The 20963-nt window shown below is 39.8% G+C and overlaps 1 protein-coding gene across 5 annotated transcripts in view; it reads right to left on the reverse strand.

Annotated features, from left to right (window-relative positions):
- Positions 1–12078: 12078 nt before the first annotated feature.
- The window catches only part of SCAF11 (SR-related CTD associated factor 11), a 543954-nt gene continuing 535069 nt past the window's right edge, over positions 12079–20963 (reverse strand). For 4 of the 5 annotated variants that reach the window (XM_033958787.1, XM_033958788.1, XM_033958789.1 and 1 more), the window contains one exon: positions 12085–12849. In XM_033958787.1, the coding sequence (XP_033814678.1) occupies positions 12733–12849 (117 nt within the window). In that variant the 3' untranslated portion in view covers positions 12085–12732. Of the gene's footprint in view, positions 12850–20963 lie in introns of all 5 variants that reach the window. The other variant, XM_033958790.1, reaches the window with a different exon arrangement.

Consider the following 20963-nt stretch of genomic DNA (forward strand, 5'->3'; position numbering starts at 1 on the left):
TTAACTAGTAGAGACGTCCTGGGATTAGCATAAAGAGTGCTGATTGCATTAAGGTAGAAATCCCAAAGGCCAACATAATCTAGAATACTAAACAAAAAGGACCAGTGAACACTATCAAACACCTTGGAGACATCCAAGCTAACAAAGAGAGCAGGAATACGATGCTATTGACAATGAGCCATAGCAAAAATAACTTTTCTAACATTGCAAAACGACTGTCGGCCATGACCAAACCCTACCTGATCCTAATGGATCAGGGTAGGAAGATGAGGAGCTAACCGATCCACGAGGATACGAGACAGGAGTTTAAGATCAACATTGAGCAAGGAAATAGGGTGATAAAAACCAGGATCATCCTCCAGCTTTCCCGGCTTCAATAGCAAGTTAATAAGGGCTTCATTAGTATAACGAGGAAATGAGCCGGTAGAAATAGCGTCGTTCTAATAAGATAACTACAGTCCACAAAGGTGTGGTGACAGAAGCCGGTAAAACTCTCCAGAAAACCCATCTGGTCCAGCTTTCCCGGATTTCAATGCCTGGATTGCAGTTTGCAATTCCTTAGCCTGGAAGGGACAATTTAACCTTTTCCTATTGTAATAAATTTTATGTTACACTGATTCCAATCGTAATTATTTTAGCAAAGTTTTATGTTATTCACCGTTATCATTTACGGCTATTGTAAACACAATGGCCCAATAGATGGGACAAATGATAGGTAGAAGGTGTACTATATATCCCATGCCATGGGACATACGATGGCAACGACATTTTTTGGAATGTCCCATCATCCAGGACACACGATAGGAAAAGGTTAATCTAGCCACCACCTCCTCGGATAGTCGAGGTAAACCAGAGGATTGAATGTAGTCCATTAACAGTTCAGAAGAAACAGCCTCTGGGGAACCATAACGTTTAGCAAAATAGTCGTAAAGAACTCAAGACACCTCAGGAGTACCCGTAACGCGGCTCCCCACAGGTGTCCGGAGTGCCAAAATAGGCCTAAGGCTAGTCTTAACATCTACTAGGCGGGCCAAAATATGCCCCAGTTTATTGCCAAAGCGATGAAAGTGGTGTTTATGAAAAGCCACCCATTTCTGAGAGCAAGAATGGATGAGAGAGTTAAGGGCCCCCTGAGAGGACAAATAAAGTTCTCTATTTTCCGCCATGGAATTCGAGAGAAAGGTCCACTTGGCTATACGTAAAGCTTTCTCCAAGGTGATAATACCCTTATGGATACGTTTAGTGCGGGCACATGTAAAGGAGATATGACCCCGAAGTACCATTTTTGCAGCTTCCCAGAATAAAACAGGGTTATCCTGATGTTGGCCATTATGCTCTAAGTCAGGGGTAGGGAACTCCGGTCCTCGAGAGCTGTATTCCAGTCGGGTTTTCAGGATTTCCCCAATGAATATGCATGAGATCTGTTTGCATGCACTGCTTTCAATGCATATTCATTGGGGAAATCCGAAACCCGACTGGAATATGGCTCTCGAGGACCGGAGTTCTCTACCCCTGCTCTAAGTAATCCTCCCACTCTCTAAGTCAGGGGTGTCCAATGTTGGTCCTCAAGGGCCGCAATCCAGTCGGGTTTTCAGGATTTCCCCAATGAATATGCATTGAAAGCAGTGCATGCAAATAGATCTCATGCATGTTCATTGGGGAAATCCTGAAAACCCGACTGGACTGCGGCCCTCGAGGACCGACATTGGACACCCCTGCTCTAAGTAATCCTCCCACTGAGAATGAAGAAACTTCTTGAACTCAGCATCATGAACTAGATAAAAAGGGACACACCAAAATGGAGATTTTACTTAACATCTAAATGAATATCCATCCAAATTGGGGTGTGGTCTGAAATATTCAAGGGTCCTATTTCTGCCGATAAGACAGAAGGAAACAGTTCAGGAGCCAAAAAGAAATAGTCAATATGGGACCAGGTGTGATGGGCGAGAAAAGTGAGTATAATCTCTAACCTCCGGATGTAATAAACGCCAAGGATCAACTACGGAAAGAGAATCACAAAAGTCAGCTAACAAGTGTCCTTTAACCCCAAGAGGTGTGGATGGTGTTACATATTTATCACAAATAGGATAAAAAACCAGATTAAAATCTCCTAACAAAATAACAGGGTCCCCAGAATAACAGGAACAAAAGAGTAGGAGGCCCTGTAAAAAGGAAGCCTCCGATGAATTAGGACCATAGACAACTAGCAACAAATAACATCTATCCCTCAGTGTTAAGGGCAAAAGCAGAACTCGCCCATCCGAATCAGCTTCTTAAACTTGAACTCCAAGCGGAGAAGACTTACAAACCAGTACTGCAATTCCACCATGTCATCCAGGTGGGGAAGCATAATACACTTCACCCACCTAGGAACGACGTAACTTAAGAAGTTCAGCATCAATGAGCCTAGTCTCTTGTAAACATGCAATGTCTGTGCGATAACGTTGAAAAGCCGCTAAAATTTTGAATCTCTTAATAGATGTGATCCCTCCAACATTCCAGGAAAGGATTTGAAATGGTGTACTCATAGGACAACAGTCAAGGCTTACTAAACAAAAGTGAGATTAGGAAAATAATAGAACCCCAGGAGCCCAGCCTCCCCCAGGACACAGAGATCAAAAGGGAGCAAAGCAAGAAAAAGGAAAATAATAAAATCCCCCCCAAAACAGGCTTAATAAAAAAAACTCCAAAATAGGCCTATTAAACAAAAAAGGTTTACTAAACAAAAGTGAGATTAGAAATAAGAGAATCCTGGGGGAAGCATTTCCTGGAGGGCGTAGTGACAGGCGACCAGGGAGTTGTTTGTGAGCTGTTTGCTTTCTGTTCCCCCGGAGTGTCTCTCCCGATACTGCAGTGCCTATTGCTAACAGGCACTGAAACTGGACACCCACAACATCGGGTCCTGCAGCCCGGGAGATAAGAAGTGCCTGCTCCTGTGGCATATCGGGGAAGCATTTCCTGGAGGGCGCAGTGAAAGGAGACCAGGGAGTTGTTTGTGAGCTGTTTGCTTTCTGTTCTCCCGGAGTGTCTCTCCCGATACTGCAGTGCCTATTGCTAACAGGCACTGAAACTGGACACCCACAACATCGGGTCCTGCGGCCCGGGAGATAAGAAGTGCCTGCTCCTGTGGCGCGGCCACAGGGCGTGGCCGATGGGGCGTGCCCTGAGGGGCAGGTCATGCCCCTTACGAGCCCCTTGAGAGCCACTGGAGCCTCTGGAGTGTGAACAGCTTTAAGTTAAGTTGAATTTAATTACCTAATTGTGCTATATGTTTGTTTCCTGATTGATATGGGGAAACGCAAGGGGAAACCTCGGGTCTCAACACCAGTTAGTGTTGGACCTATGAATAAACATTTGTTGTTACCAGGTACTATGAGGTCAGTAGATAAACCTGACTCATTTTCAGGAGCTTCCTTGAGTTATCCAGAGCGTACCCCTCTCCTCTCTCCTGATCTTCCCAGGAACTTGGAACCTATAGGTTCGCAAGGGGCTTCTTTTGAAGCCTCCGACCTCCAACAAACTGCGGAGATTGTTTTTTTCACAGATGCCTCAAGTTTTTCCTGGAATAATTAGTCAGAGGAGTTGGAAGAAAACCCAGAGGAAGTTAACTTAAAAGACTTGTGGACTTTGAATACGAGGATGGAGGTGATGTTAAGGAAAGTTACTAATCATGTTCAAGTTTTCTCCAATGAAGTTGTTGATAAATTGGGAAATGTAGATGCTAACATCAGGAATTTAGATCAACGTACGCTTTCTCTTGGAAAGCAGATAAAGAACTGACAGTCATCTATGGTGGCAGTAACAAAAGACTCCTTGAATATTCACTATAAGTTGGAAATGAGTGAGAATCAGGTTAGATCAAGGAATCTGAGATTAGTTAATTTTCCAGTGACTCACTTATTATCTCCCGAGATACTATTGAGAAAGTATCTCAAGGAGATATTAGGGGTCACTAATTCTGACACCATGATGTTCTCTAACTTCTTTTATATTCCTCAAAAGAAAAAGTTTCCAGTAGAAGGGGGAATGGATCAATTGAGTACTGTAGAAGTAGATTTAACAAAATTTCTTGAAGATTCTCAAGATTTGATCCAAACCCGGGCTACTCTTTTAATTACCTGTGTTAATGAACTAGATAAAACTTTAATGTTGAAGTTATATTTCCAGAATAGAGAGGCAAAATTCTGTGGAGATAAGGTCTTAATGTTCCCTGATGTGGCAAGGGCTACTCAATATAGGAGGAAAGCTTTTTTGGCTTTACGTCCTAAAGTTCTTGAATTGGGTGCAACGTTTTTTCTTAAATTTCCCTGTAAATGTATTCTGCATCTTCAAGACAAAGATTATGTGTTTTGGGAACCTTCCCAATTAGAACCTTTTCTTAAAGGAAGGAAACAAGACTAATTACTAGCTTTCTTTAGTGGGGGGGTTTATATAATAGCATCCAAAGAGGTATATAGGTTACTGAAGGAGGGTAAGTCTGTTCTTTTTTCTTCCTTCCTCCATACCTATTTTGTATTTCCTGTTAAGTTTATATGAAAAATGAGATGTCTTCCTTCATTAGTGGGCTAGATGGATATGTACCTAAGGGCGTAAAATTTGGTTTTTGGATAGTGTATAATTTCTTTATAATCCACTAGCTGATGCCCCGGCGTTGCACGGGTATTTAATTATAGCAATACCACTGTAAATGGATTTAAATAAAGATACTTTATAGTGGTGAATGAAATAATTTTGTTACAGCTTTATAAAAAGTACAATATTCAAAGTATAATGTGAAATATTTGACAAAATGAATACAATTCAACTAACACAAAAATTGATTATAAACAACATTTTTAGTTTCACCTCCCGGAGCAAGGACATATACATTCTTGGGTGAACCCACCCTTCCCACGTGTGCAGGTGGGCCGCGAGACCCCCAGAACATATCACCCCAGGTAGTGAGGGATCTGCATACCAAGTTTTGTTCAAATCGGTCCCACAGCTTCTTACATTTTTTCCATTGACTTGAATGGGTGAAATCTGATTTTCTATTTGTAGCTCCGCCCACGTGTGCAGGTGGGCCGCGAGACCCCCAGAACATATCACTCCCGGTAGTGAGGGATCTGCATACCAATTTTCATTCAAATCGGTCCCACAGCTTTTTACATTTTTTCCATTGACTTGAATGGGTGAAATCAGATTTTCTGTTTGTAGCTCCGCTCACGTGTGCATGTGGGCCGCAAGACCCCAGAACATATCACCCCCGGTAGTAAGGGATCTGCATACCAATTTTCGTTCAAATCGGTCCCACAGCGTTTTACATTTTTTCCATTGACATGAATGGGTGAAATCCGATTTTCTGTTTGTAGCTCCGCCCACGTGTGCAGGAGGGCCACGAGACCCCCAGAACATATCACCCCAGGTAGTGAGGGATCTGCATACCAAGTTTCGTTCAAATCGGTCAAGCCGTTTGTGAATTACTGTGAGAATGGCAGCTTTTTACATTTTTTCCATTGACATGAATGGGTGAAATCTGAATTTCAGTTTGTAGCTCCGCCCACGTGTGCAGGTGGGTCGCGAGACCCCCAGAACATATCACCCCAGGTAGTGAGGGATATGCATATCAAGTTTCGTCCAAATTGGTCACAGTGAGAATGGCAGCTTTTTACATTTTTTCCATTGACATGAATGGGTGAAATCTGATTTTCTGTTTGTAGCTCCGCCCACGTGTGCAGGAGGGCCGCGAGACCCCCAGAACATATCACCCCAGGTAGTGAGGGATCTGCATACAAAGTTTCGTTCAAATCGGTCAAGCCGTTTGTGAATTACTGTGAGAATGGCAGCTTTTTACATTTTTTCCATTGACATGAATGGGTGAAATCTGATTTTCTGTTTGTAGCTCCGCCCACATGTGCAGGTGGGCCGCGAGACCAACAGAACATATCATCCCAGGTAGTGAGGGATCTGCATACCAAGTTTCGTTCAAATCGGTCAAGCCGTTTGTGAATTACTGTGAGAATGGCAGCTTTTTACATTTTTTCCATTGACATGAATGGGTGAAATCGGATTTTCTGTTTGTAGCTCCGCCCACGTGTGTAGGGGGGTCGCGAGACCCCAAGAACATATCACCCCAGGTAGTGAGGGATCCGCATACCAAGTTTCGTTGAAATCGGGCAAGCCGGTTTTGCGGAGGCAGTTTTTACATTTTTTCCATTGACATGAATGGGTGAAATCTGATTTTCTGTTTGTAGCTCCGCCCAGGTGTGCAGGTTGGCCGCGATACCCGCAGAACATATCACCCCAGGTAGTGAGGGATCTGCATACCAAGTTTCGTTCAAATCGGGCAAGCCGTTTTTGCGTTGGCAGCTGTTTTACATTTTTTCCATTGACATGAATGGGTGAAATCTGATTTTATGTTTGTAGCTCCGCCCACATGTGCAGGTGGGCAGTGAGACCCCCAGAACATATCACCCCAGGTAGTGATGGATCCGCATACCAAGTTTTGTTCAAATCGGGCAAGCCGGTTTTGCGGAGGCAGTTTTTACATTTTTTCCAAGACATGAATGGGTGAAATCAGATTTTCTGTTTGTAGCTCCGCTCACGTGTGCATGTGGGCCGCAAGACCCCCCAGAACATATCACCCCCGGTAGTGAGGGATCCGCATACCAAGTTTTGTTCAAATCGGGCAAGCCGGTTTTGCGGAGGCAGTTTTTACATTTTTTCCAAGACATGAATGGGTGAAATCAGATTTTCTGTTTGTAGCTCCGCCCATGTGTGCAGGAGGGCCGCGAGACCCCCAGAACATATCACCCCAGGTAGTGAGGGATCTGCATACCAAGTTTCGTTTAAATCGGTTAAGCCGTTTGTGAATTACTGTGAGAATGGCAGCTTTTTACATTTTTTCCATTGACATGAATGGGTGAAATCTGAATTTCAGTTTGTAGCTCCGCCCACGTGTACAGGTGGGTCGCGATACCCCCAGAACATATCACCCCAGGTAGTGAGGGATCTGCATATCAAGTTTCGTCCAAATTGGTCACAGTGAGAATGGCAGCTTTTTACATTTTTTCCATTGACATGAATGGGTGAAATCTGATTTTCTGTTTGTAGCTCCGCCCACGTGTGCAGGAGGGCCGCGAGACCCCCAGAACATATCACCCCAGGTAGTGAGGGATCTGCATACAAAGTTTCGTTCAAATCGGTCAAGCCGTTTGTGAATTACTGTGAGAATGGCAGCTTTTTACATTTTTTCCATTGACATGAATGGGTGAAATCGGATTTTCTGTTTGTAGCTCCGCCCACGTGTGCAGGGGGGTCGCGAGACCCCAAGAACATATCACCTCAGGTAGTGAGGGATCTGCATACCAAGTTTCGTTCAAATCGGGCAAGCCGGTTTTGCGGAGGCAGTTTTTACATTTTTTCCAAGACATGAATGGGTGAAATCAGATTTTCTGTTTGTAGCTCCGCTCACGTGTGCATGTGGGCCGCAAGACCCCCAGAACATATCACCCCCGGTAGTGAGGGATCTGCATACCAATTTTCGTTCAAATCGGTCCCACAGCGTTTTACATTTTTTCCATTGACATGAATGGGTGAAATCCGATTTTCTGTTTGTAGCTCCGCCCACGTGTGCAGGAGGGCCGCGAGACCCCCAGAACATATCACCCCAGGTAGTGAGGGATCTGCATATCAAGTTTCGTCCAAATTGGTCACAGTGAGAATGGCAGCTTTTTACATTTTTTCCATTGACATGAATGGGTGAAATCTGATTTTCTGTTTGTAGCTCCGCCCACGTGTGCAGGAGGGCCGCGAGACCCCCAGAACATATCACCCCAGGTAGTGAGGGATCTGCATACCAAGTTTCGTTCAAATCGGGCAAGCCGTTTTTGCGTGGGCAGCTGTTTTACATTTTTTCCATTGACATGAATGGGTGAAATCTGATTTTATGTTTGTAGCTCCGCCCACATGTGCAGGTGGGCCGTGAGACCCCCAGAACATATCACCCCAGGTAGTGAGGGATCCGCATACCAAGTTTTGTTCAAATCGGGCAAGCCGGTTTTGCGGAGGCAGTTTTTACATTTTTTCCAAGACATGAATGGGTGAAATCAGATTTTCTGTTTGTAGCTCCGCCCAGGTGTGCAGGTTGGCCGCGATTCCCCCAGAACCTATCACCCCAGGTAGTGAGGGATCTGCATACCAAGTTTTGTTCAAATCGGGCAAGCCGTTTTTGCGTTGGCAGCTGTTTTACATTTTTTCCATTGACATGAATGGATGAAATCTGATTTTATGTTTGTAGCTCCGCCCACATGTGCAGGTGGGCCGTGAGACCCCCAGAACATATCACCCCAGGTAGTGAGGGATCAGCATACCAAGTTTCATTCAAATCGGGCAAGCCGTTTTTGCGTTGGCAGCTCTTTACATTTTTTCCATTGACATGAATGGGTGAAATCCGATTATCTGTTTGTAGCTCCGGCCACGTGTGCAGGTGGGCTGCGAGACCCCCAGAACATATCATCCCGGGTAGTGAGGGATCTGCATACCAAGTTTCGTTCAAATCGGTCAAGCCGTTTTTGCGTTATCGCGGCACATACATACATACATCCGATTTTATATATATAGATATCTTATTATGTTTGAATGAATGTAATAATGTTAAAAATAATTAAAAAAAAAATAAAAAAAAAGAGAACCCCAGGAGCCCAGCCTTCCCCAGGAAACAGAGATCAAAAGGGAGAAAAGCAAGAAAAAGGGAAAGAATAAAATCCTCAAAAACCCCAAAATCCCTAGTTCTGACTTAAAGTTATTCACTATAACATCCCAAGGTACTTGACACAATTGATGAAGTTTTACCAGCTTCCTAGATAATTAATATCAGAAGGAATGTTTTATCAACAAATGAATTAACAAAAGTACATTATGCTATGTACTTTTGCTATGTGTGTTATGTTATGTTACATTATGTTATGTATTATGAGAGCATCTGTAATTATCAGTTGCAGGTGTATTATTGTGGAATATGTTGACAAGACAGTTGAGGCTGCTTTCTGATATTCAAAAAATTAAGAAATTGTTGAAAACAGCTTTGTGAAGGCATTCTCTTCATTGAATTATGTTTCTGATTGTAAATGCTTCAGATGTGGTTATCTATTTACCTATGTGTTAGGTGCTGATTGTTTTTATGTAAATCACTTAAATTTAAAAGGATTAGACCTTTTTTAATACAATAAAAAAATAAATCCTTCCTCTCATCAACACCTCCCTACAATCAGACTCAGTGCCCACAAACTGGAAATCAGTTATCAGACCAATCTGTCTAATTGGCTGGCAGATTGATGATTCTTGACATGACCCTCAAGAGTCAGCCCAGCATGGACATCAGTGAAGGAAATGCAGAGGCCCTTAGATTAGCCTCCATTGAAAAGATTTGCAAAGTGGTCTTCAGTTCACACATTCACATCTCTTTATTGCTTTGAGCGGCATATCTGAAGCAACAGTTGGTTCAGACAGTTCTGCAGAATTTGTTTGCTGTCTAGAAGCCAACTCTACCCTCCTAGGCCCATGTTTATTTTGTTCCAGGCTGCACCCTATAACAGGACTGTATATAAGTTCAGGTTGATTAGTTCCTGGTTGGCCTTGCTGTTGCAAGTCCCTGTTGTCCTTGAGCGGTAGTTTTCTATAAGCCTGGTAGCTAAGGATTCCCATTTCTGAGAACATTGTTCTGCTTGTAATCAGAGAAAGCAAAGTTACTCACCTGAAGCAGGTGTTTCCTGAGGACAACAGAACATGTATTATTACATCCCTTCCTGCCTCTCCTAGGAGTTGTATTCTTTGTTACTGAACTGCTGGTCTTGTGCACTCATGCTAGGCAGCAAGCCTCTCAATCATGCTTGGTATGATGCAGCCAAAAGATTTTTAAAAGTTATAGAACAATGTGTAACATCTGCACTGGGTTCCATCATATGAGAATACATCATCTGGTGCAGGTGAGCTACTTTACTTTATTCATTGTTCACAGAAGCAGACATAAATCAGTGTTAGTGGATAAACACATCATGGATGTGGAAAAAAATAAACAAGAACAATCTCTTTTTTTGTTATACTGAATTTGCCTAATTTTATTCCAAACTCATTAAAAATGTTGCAATATCTTTAATTTTAGAACTATTAAAAGTATAACTGGAGAAGTTCAGTTTTATGGTTCTAGGAAAATTAAACCCATGTTAAAATTATGTTCCATGATGAACAAATAATGATGAAACTAAACAAATATTGATAATTTTACCTGGAATATTCCAGTTGAACTAATTTTATTAAGAACTGTAGTACATATTGGAATTGAACAGTTATTTCTTTAAACTCATGAGGTATAATTTAAAATAGCTGTCATAATCAAGAATGTTGACCTAACTAATGGTCACAAGAGCAGAAAAATAGCCCATCAAAAAGTCAGTTTGCTAAGATTTTTGGGTAGCTTTTTCATGTTTTAATAGAAGAATTGACTGATATGAGAATATAAAGCTTCGGATTCCCAGTGATGCTAAACACTCCAGTATAATCAGATAATATGGGTTAAGACAGACACCTTTCACTAAAAATTAATTAATTATATCTCCTGGGGGAAGGACATCATACAATGTTGAGTGTATCAGATCATAGGATCTCTTATAACACATAGTTATTCAAGATCCCCATCTTGCAATTCATCTGTCACCTCCACCTCCAACTAACAAACAGACTGTTGATCAAGTTAATCAACATATATAAAGTACCCAAAAATATTTTCAAAAAACTTCTTTAAAAAATGTATAATTTTTGAATGGCAACACTTAACTTATAGGCACATCTTTATTCCAGCGCTAGCAGTTTCCAGTATATTTGAGTCTTGATACACCGCTTTTATAGTCAAAGCGGTTTCCAATGAATACAAAATATTAAAAAAATATAAAATAAAGAGAACAAATACAGTTACCATACAGACATAACATGATACACATGGGCAAATGGGGAAGATACATGGCATAAAATAAAAGAAAGGAGAGGTAAAAACCAAAAGATAAAAAGGGAATCTGACGTCTGAAGTTTTGAATAACAATTTAGTAAAAATCTCAAAAGAATCTCTGAAAAGAAATGTTTTAAGATTAGATTTAAAATTATTGAGATTCTTTTCTTGTCTTAAGATCAGAGGTAAAGCATTCCACAGTGTAGGAGCGGTTGCAGAAAAGATTGTTTTACGTATTGTAGTACAGAACAATTGGCAGACTGAAGGGACCGCTAGAAGATATTGTTGGGAAGAACGTAGTGTCCTATGTGGATCATGTGGGATTAACATCCTATCTATAAAGGATGGAATGTGATTAGATTGAAGTTTAAAAGTAAGAAGTAGTATTTTGAAAGTAATCCTATGTGAAATGGGTAGCCGGTGAGCTTTTCTGAGGAATGGTGTTACATGGTCGAATTTTTTAGCGTTAAAAATGATTTTTACAGCAGTATTCTGAATGATTTGCAATCTCCTGATCTTCTTTTGAGTGATGCCCTGATAAAAGTGAGTTACAATAATCTAAAGTTGAAATTACTAAAGAATGGATAAGTATATTGATTGAATTCGGATTAAGAAGTGATTTGAGAGATCTGCTCATTTTTAATTTGAAGAAACATTTTTGTACCACAGAGCTGATCTGAGATTTAAAAGATAGCATGTTGTCTGGTTCGAGGGATTAATGCATCTGTTGCCAAGACACACCAACGAACACAACTGTGTAAAAGACTGTTGATCAAGTTAGTTGGAGGTGGGGGGTGGACAGACGATTACACAAATAAATCACAATATGGGGATCTGGAATAACTGTGTGTTATAAGAGATCCTATGATCTGATACACTCAACATTGTATGATGTCCTTCCCCCAGGAGATAATTATTTAATTTTTGGTAAAAAGATGTCTGTCTCAACCCCGTATTTTCTGATTTTGCTGTGGTTATTTCATATGGGTGAGCATTTGATAAAAACACCCAAACTAGTTCTATTATAAACACTCCAGTATGACATGTGATAAACAACCTAACAATTAAAAATATTTAAAAAAGCAGCACTAAAACAAAAGCAAGCAGCAGAATATTTATTGGAGTTACACTGACTACATTTTCTTAAATGGTTTTGGACACTGGATCTTGCTGTTGTATTGTTAATATGTAAATGTCATCTTCTAAACACTTTATTCAGATAAAGTAATTTTTAAACATTTTTATCCAATGTGCCCAGTTTAATACTAGAAAAACTGATCAAGGCAGTACATAATTTTTACCTTTACTACAATTAAGAGGAAATCAGAGACAGAAAATATTTTAAGAAATAGCTTTAACTTTATGGATTACATGTACTGTACACAGCTGTTCCAAGACTGTACTTGGACAGACTTTACTAACTTTAATCACTCTATTTGTTTCAAATCAAAATTCTGTACATCTCCTAGTATCCACACAATTGAAAACACCTAACAAAACACACACTCCTTTAAACCTTTTTTTATTCTTGTAAGCATTTTAGTTTTTGGAAAAGGATAAAGAAGCTGCAGCATAAATGTAATTTTATTCAAACAAAACATATGCTACATTGAAAAATAAATTTCATCAAAGCTTGATTCCAATCATAGTTGTGTAGAAGTTTCTTTTAATGGTATATACTGAAATTGCACTTGGCAAACATGATTATATTGTGAGTCCTATTTTTTTCCCCTTCCAGTAGAGATGGGTTATTCTGCATTTTTCTTTAAGATTCCCTTCCGGGAATGCTTGTACTTATCTACATAGGCTTTCACCAGATTTGCCACTTTAGCTGAATCCACTTCTCCACTCTTACTGTGACAAACCTAAGTTTGAAGAAAAATATGTATTATATTTAATTTAGAGCAAATGTAATATTCTAAACTCCATTTCAATGAGATTACTATACACATTAAAAACTGTGTCATACATCAGGCCTTACAAAATAAAAAGTCTTGCAAACACAATAAATTTTTCTTTTTGCCTAATTATATTAAATATTTTTAAGCTATGCTGAATATTAAGTCATCCAACTTATAGTTGAGTCAACCATTTTTCCTCCTTTTGGGGGGAAAAATGAGGGTCTCGACTTATATTCGAGTATATATAGTATATTATTTCAAACATTTTTCAGTGATTACTTTTATGTTAAGTAACTTTGAACAAGTAGTACTATTATATGAAACATAAAAAACAACAAACCTATTATTCAGGAAAAACAATTACAGAAAGATATAATCATTTTAAGAGGTATCATCATCTAACAGCCCAAGGTTGGAGTGGTAGTTGCAAGCTATCAAAGCTATTGAGTTGCCCAGTGTGTTCTACTGAGCATGAGTTCTCATGTTAGTGTACTTGTGCAAGATCAGTTCAGATAAGGAAAAGACAACTCTTTATCTAAGAACCGATATCCTGCTGTCTTTGGAGAATATGTTACAGGTAAGTAACTTTACTTTCTCAAAAGACAAATGGGAACCCTTTGCTACAGGCTGACTTTTAAATAAAAATAAGAAAAAAAGGAAACAAATACAAATGGCAAAGCAAACATGTTTCTGAAGGCAACTAGCCACCTCCCTGTGAAACCTCCTGCAAAGCCTCAAGCTCAAATTCTTCATCTACGCAGATGACATTACAATAGTCATCCCACTAATCAGTTTCACACCAGAGTTGCTCACGTCTCTTTCAAGCTCACTTATTCAGATAGAACTCTGGATGCTATCCTACAGACTAAAATTAAACCCTGACAAAACCAAATTCTTCCTAGCTACCCCCTACGACAAAATCAAAGACACCACAATTCAAGTGAAAGGAACAGTTTTCCCCCTCGAACAAACCTTAAAAGTATTGGGAGTCACCCTAGACAAACATCTATCCCTAGAAAGACATACTGATATTACAGTCAGGAAATGCATCTCGGTGCTCTGGAAACTCCGCACCATAAAAAAATACTTCGACGACACCTCATTCCGCCTGTTAGTTAAATCCTCCATTCTCAGCATCCTAGACTACTGCAATATCATTTACTTGGGCTCCACGAAGAAAACCATCAGGAGACTGAAACTGTTCCAGAATACCGCCATCCGCCTTATATTTGGCTTGAACAAATGGGAACACATCACCCCTTTCTACCACAAACTACATTGGCTACCATTTGAATCTAGAATCCTATTCAAGTTTGCGTGCTTCTGCTACAAAACTGTATTTGGTTTATCTCCGAGCTACCTCAACCCACACTTCAACCTGAATTGCAACAATAAGAACTCCTGCAGAATCAATCTATTCGCCTTCCCCTCCCTAAAACTATGTCAGCTCAAAAGGTTCTTCGACAAAACCTTCGCCTTCCAGGCGGCCAAACAGAACCCATGGCTAGCCCAAATTGTGCTTGAGGCCCCCACCTACCTCGACTTCAGAAAACTACTCAAAACTCATTTATTCCACGGACAGAATCCCTAATCCCCCATCTTCCACTTCTCTCATCCCTTCCACCAATGATCTGAACTCTCCTCTTACTCCTTCTTATTGTTCACTCCCAACCTAAACTCCAGACTTGTACATTCCCATCATGCTTACCTCAACGACTTCGTTGCTTGTAAATCTGATTAATTAATGTGAACTGCCTAGAACTCCCTGGGTATGGCGGTATACAAAAATAAAGTTATTATTATTAAATTGGTTTTTCCTATTTTTTTAAATGAAGGACCCCAGAAAATAATAAAAATAATGGACCTAAAGCAGGATATAATTGGTTTCTAACTCTCAAACAGACCTTGCAGGACAGATCACCAAATCACTGTCATGTTAGGAGCCCTTCTACAGACAGTAATGGGATGTGAAAATGTGAAAGGGATACCACACTGCAGCCCTGCAGATTTCTTAATAAAAAGAGATGTTTATCTGCTACTCAAAGTAATAGTACTGCTAGGTTTATTGGGATCAAATAAACAAAAAGTTTGGCACACTTTCTAAATGTGTTAATCCATTTCAAATAATTTCAATCCAGTTCTTTTGCAACTGGACCTATGAAAGGCATGTCCAGATTCGTGGACATGTGGACTGGAAAACTGTGTAAGAAAGATGATCACCTAGGGCGTGGCTTGACAAACATGGTGGCCCGACGCGTTTTGTGAGCTCTCTTCACAGACAGCAACTAATACAGATAATCAGACTGCTTTTCTGCCCAAATCTGAGACTCTCTGTCAGCCCTTAAGAACCATACATTATACTGATGTCGCTATCTAAGCCAGGTAAACCGGATCCACTCTAATCCCCTCTGCCAAGCGATAAGAGACCCAAGCATGATCCGTGCTCGCCAGACAAAATGGCACCAAAATCGCTAGACTCTCAAATTGAACTGCTCATATCAAAAATAAGAGAATTTAAAGGAATTATGCATAAACAAGTTGCAGAAACTCAGATGATACGCACCAAAATTGAAGCTTTGAATTCTCAATTTACAGATGCTAGATATCACATAGATGTGCTCAAATACTTGACTAAATCCCATTCTCAAAATATTACACGTGCTCTCAGCCAGGAGAAATCCATACTTCAGCTTCAAACAGATTTAGAAGATATGGCAAAGAGGAGCCGCCGAAGCAATATTCGTATTCTGGGCAGTCTTCTGAGGGGTCGGACACTATTCTCTTTCTGACGGATCTCATCCCGTCCCTACTCAGCTTACGTTCACTGCACCTATTGAGACTGAACGAGTGCACCGGGTCCCATCCAGGCTCATACCCAACCAGAAATCGCCAAGGCCCATTGTTGCAAAAATCCTGCAATACAACATGCGCTGGTGATCCTGAATGCAATGAAATCTAAGAAAGAACTTTTATATTAAGGCCAGAAAATCCTTTTTGTTCCGGATCTGGCGAAGACAACTGCAGCCAAGAGAAAAATATTCCTACAACAACGACAAGATCTAAAAGATATCGGTGCAAGATTTGGCCTTCTATACCCAGCCTGGATGAAAATCACATAAAAGAATAAGACATCTACCTATTCTGATCCAGCGGAGCTACAAAAATTCATTGACTCTACTAAAATGCAGTGATGAAGAGCTTTTTCCACTTCCCCATTTGGCAATATGGTCAAAATAGCAGCTCAGCGACTTTCAGCATGCCTGCTGTCCCGGAGTAGGCCAGAATGTGCTCCAGCTTGACCACTGTGGTTTCATTCCCACCCATATATACTTTATTGTTCTATTAATGACACATTGCTAATCTTGCTGGTTTTTCTAAATGTGTCATTGTTGGTGGTTTTTTTATATAAGGATGTCATACCAATTTATCTAAGTATTTTGTTAGACATGCATGTCCATTAACTATTTCTTTTTCTTCACAGCTTATATTTCAGATGTTAAAGAACATAGTTCTTCCTTTAAGGTCTGAATGTTAGATTTACATATTTTATCATTTAATGTTAATGAATAATTGCATAAAACGTAAGAAAATTGCACTATATTCACTCACTTGCTCTTGACATATCAATGTTTCAGGAGACTCACCTTTCAGCTTCTGATGCTGCCAAAACTATAATTAAGGGTTATTCCCCTCCTTTTTTTTCTCTAACCATCAGGAAAAAGAATGAAGTTTCCATTTATATTAGAACATCCTTACCGATCCAGATTATGGGCTCCTTTTATGCTAGCGGTTTTAGTACACACACCGGATTAGCACACGCTAGCCGAAAATCTAACGCCTGCTCAAGAGGAGGCGGTAGTGGCTAGCACAAGCAGCAATTTAGCGCGCGCTATTCCACGCGTTAAGGCCCTAGCACGGTTTTGTAAAAGGAGCCCTAAATCTCAGAGGATAAGGAAAGTAGATGGTGTTTATTACATGTTTTGATTCAAGATAAACCCTTAACCCTAATTAACATATGTGCACCAGTATCAGATTCTCCAAATTTCTTTAGATCCTTACGAGCAGCATTAATACCGTACTCTGCCTCCCCCTTGATTATTGGAGGAGATTATAATCAACCACTAGATTTGATACTAGATCGTACCTCACTTTGCCGTTCTTTCAAATCTAAAACTCTAACTGAGATACAATCTATGATATCTAATTTTTATCTTATAGATATTTGGCGGATTTTAAACCCAACTCAAGACTATACACATTACTCAGCTCCAGATGATTCGTACGCCAGACTTAACTATTTTCTCTTCTCCACTCTTACTACTTTTCTTAGTAATTCCATCATTCATGCTATTACACTTTCAGACCACGCTCCTGTCTCACTATTATTACATCTCTTTCCAATGTCTCGTTCACAACATACATGGAGATTTAACAACAGTATCCTTACTGATGAAAAATTAGTTGAAAAGCTGGCTAGATTTACCACCAAATTCTTTCACAATAATATCCCCAACTCTGATATCTCCCCCCACCACTAATTGGGAAGCATATAAAGCTACTTTGAGAGGAGAGATTATCAGTATGGTAGCCTAGAAAAAGAAACAGACTTCTGAACACATTAAACTTTTGGAAACTAACATCAAAGACTTAGATATTAGATACAGTAATGATCCAATCAGGAACAAAAACACATTTTCACAGCTCCATAAACTCAAATATAAACTCAACTACATATATTCAGGTATTGCTCGCCAAGATAGATTTGTACAAAAATCTGGCCATTATATTGGTGATAACAATATTGGACGATCTTTAGCAAAATATCTCAAGGGAAAGAATGAATGTCTCCTTATATCTTCTATAAGAGATTCAAATAATCTTACATTAACCAATACTATGGAAACCAAGAATGAGTTTGAATCCTTCTATTCTCAACTCTATGCCTCCGAAGTCTCCCCATCACAACAGGATATTATGCACATGTTACACTCAATTCAACATCCCACCTTATCACAACAACTGAAACAGGAACTGGAACTTCCAATAACAGCCCAAGAAATCCATGATGCTATTTCCTCCCTAGCTGCACACGGTCTGACCATTGAATTTTATCAAAAATTTGCTGTACAACTCACCCCTCATTTACTCACTTATTTTAATCATATTCATACCTTTCCCGATCAACAACGAAACTTTATGGAAGCTACGATAATATTATTCCCAAAACCAGATCGAGACCCCACATTAGTCAAGAATTATAGACCCATATCGCTGTTAAATGTTGACTATAAAATTTTAACAAAACTTCTTGCTAACTGTCTCAATAAAGTTATTGAACTTCTGATTCCACCAGATCAAGTGGGATTCATCAAACACAGAGTAATAGGTGATAATCTCAGGCTATTCCACGATATAAACAGTTGCTCGAAGCGCCTCCTGGAACCTGCAGTGGGATTGGCCATCAATGCTGAAAAAGCTTTTGACAGAGTAGAATGGCCTTTCCTGTTGCAGGTTCTACGATGGTTTAACTTTGGTGAGTCCTTTATTTCTTGGATCCACTCTCTCCAAGTAGATCGGAGAGGGTTATATTGCCGCTTTATAGAACAATGGTCAGACCACACTTGGAATACTGTGTCCAACATTGGTCTCCCAACCTAAAGAAGGATATAAAACTGCTGGAGAGAGTGCAGAGACGAGCAATGAAGCTAGTAAAAGGTATGGAGAAACTGGAATACGAGGAACGACTTAAGAGACTGGGATTGCTCTCCCTTGAGAAAAGGAGACTGCGAGGGGATATGATCGAGACCTTCAAAATACTGAAAGGAATTGACAAAATAGAGCAGAAAAAAAAATTATTTACAATGTCCAATTTAACACAGACAAGAGGACACGGAATGAAGCTAAAGGGGGACAAGTCCAGGACAAATATCAGGAAGTTCTGTTTCACGCAAAGAGTGGTTGACACCTGGAATGCTCTCCCAGAGGAGGTTATAGCGGAATTGACCGTCCTAGGATTTAAAAGCAAACTAGATGCACATCTCCTTACAAGAGGCATAGAGGGATATTGGTGACTAAAAATTACGCTAGGTGTACACCTGGCTGGGCCTCCGCATGTGCGGATCGCCGGACTTGATGGACCGAAGGTCTGATCCGGAGATGGCGCTTCTTATGTTCTAACCCTACCTCAAGTCCTCATTAATAATTCATTAACTAACCTTCTCCAACTGCATAGAGGCACCAGACATGGTTGTCTTATTTCGCCACTTTTATTCGATCTTTCACTAGAACTCTTACTATCTAGTATACGCCAATCCTCCCAAATTTTAGGCATTTCATCCCTGACCACAGAAATTAAATAGTGGCTTATGCTAATGATATTCTTCTCTTTCTACGTAACCCTCAAACATCCATACCAGCTTTTCAACAACTGGTTTACTATTATTCTCAACTATCAGGGTACAAAGTTAACTGGGAAAAATCAGTTACATTTCCACTGAACGACCAAATCACGGAAAGTGATGTAAGTCACTTCGGATTTACTTGGACCACAAAAGAAATAAAATACCTCAACACTTATATACAAAAAGACTTTAACTGTAATATAGAATTTAATATTACTAAACTTAAGACCCCGATTACATCACAATTTACCAAATGGTCTCCACTATATCTCACTTGGTAGAGCAGGATCTCAATTAAACTTTGACTTTGGCGCCTCAATTAAATTACCAACTTGCAATGTTACTATCCTTGTGTAGGGCTTCCATATATGGTTGGATTGATCAGAAAATATAATCTTTCCTATGGCAAAACAAGAAACCTAGAATTTCCCAGAAAAAATTGAAAGCTGCCAAGATAAATGGAGGTATTAATCTACCAGATTTCTATAGATATCACCTTGCCTCTTTACTACAATATAGTACACAATGGTTCCGAATCGACATGTGCATTTCATTTCAACCTCCAACCTGGTTGGAATTAGAGTAACACATATGTTCCCAATACCTAATCCAAGTTCTTCCTACAATGTCTCTTCTATCCAATCTCAAACATTTCCCTATTATGAAGGCTACCCAATTGGCTCTTCGGTTTTCTTGATAAACTTGCCACAAACTCCATATATAGACACCGAGATATGCCACTCTGGAACAACTCAGTTATCAAACATGCTAAAAAAATCTTTATCTTGGAGATTATGGCAAAAACATGGGGTGTGGACTGTTAATCAATTATATGATGGTGATATTCTCATCATTGAATAGCAAATATCAACAATGGACATTACTAACGAATATATTATCAAAGACGCAACTATTGTTAACTGCTTGTATGATTAATTGGTGCACCAAGGTCAAAAAGAAAGGTAAAGCTATACCAATACTATCAGCTCCTAAGGGATTCTTATTTTGTGAGTGCAGAAGATAAATGGTCCAAAAACCTTAATGTCTCTTTAACACATTCTGACAGGAATACATTTTGGTCAAAGACAAACAGGCCTCTCTCTCCTGTCAGCTAGCTTATCACAGTCCATTTATTTTCTTATGTGGACAGTCACTTGGACTCCCTCTAGTATGAAAAAAGTTACACTTAGAGATAATGATAAATGTTGGCATTGCCTCTCATCTGAGGGTAATTTGCCACATATGCTTTTTGAATGTGACACTAGTCACCCCTTTTGGGAAGCTATATTGGCGCCATTAAAGTGATCACGAATTGTACTGCTGATATATCATGATATCATTATTTTGTGTTCCCTACATAACTGTTTTGATAATTCAAAATGTAAACCAAAACTAATTGATTTGCTGATATCTATTGGCCTTACAACTTTGGAAATCGACTTCTAGGCTCAACCATCCCTTTTGGTGGAACTCAGTGTGCTTATTCAAACGATTCGAACAATATGCTGTTGAGAAACGTTATCCACTACTACATCACCCACAGAATCAATTATGGACTCCCACTGACGATTTTGTAACTGCACAAAAATTGTAATTTATCATTATCAATAATAATAAAACCCTAAGCGCACATGCGCATTCCTACCTGCATGATCTGTGATCCGTAGGTCCATGATA

Source organism: Geotrypetes seraphini, chromosome 9, assembly GCF_902459505.1.
Source record: "Geotrypetes seraphini chromosome 9, aGeoSer1.1, whole genome shotgun sequence".
In the NCBI taxonomy this organism is placed as follows: domain Eukaryota; kingdom Metazoa; phylum Chordata; class Amphibia; order Gymnophiona; family Dermophiidae; genus Geotrypetes; species Geotrypetes seraphini.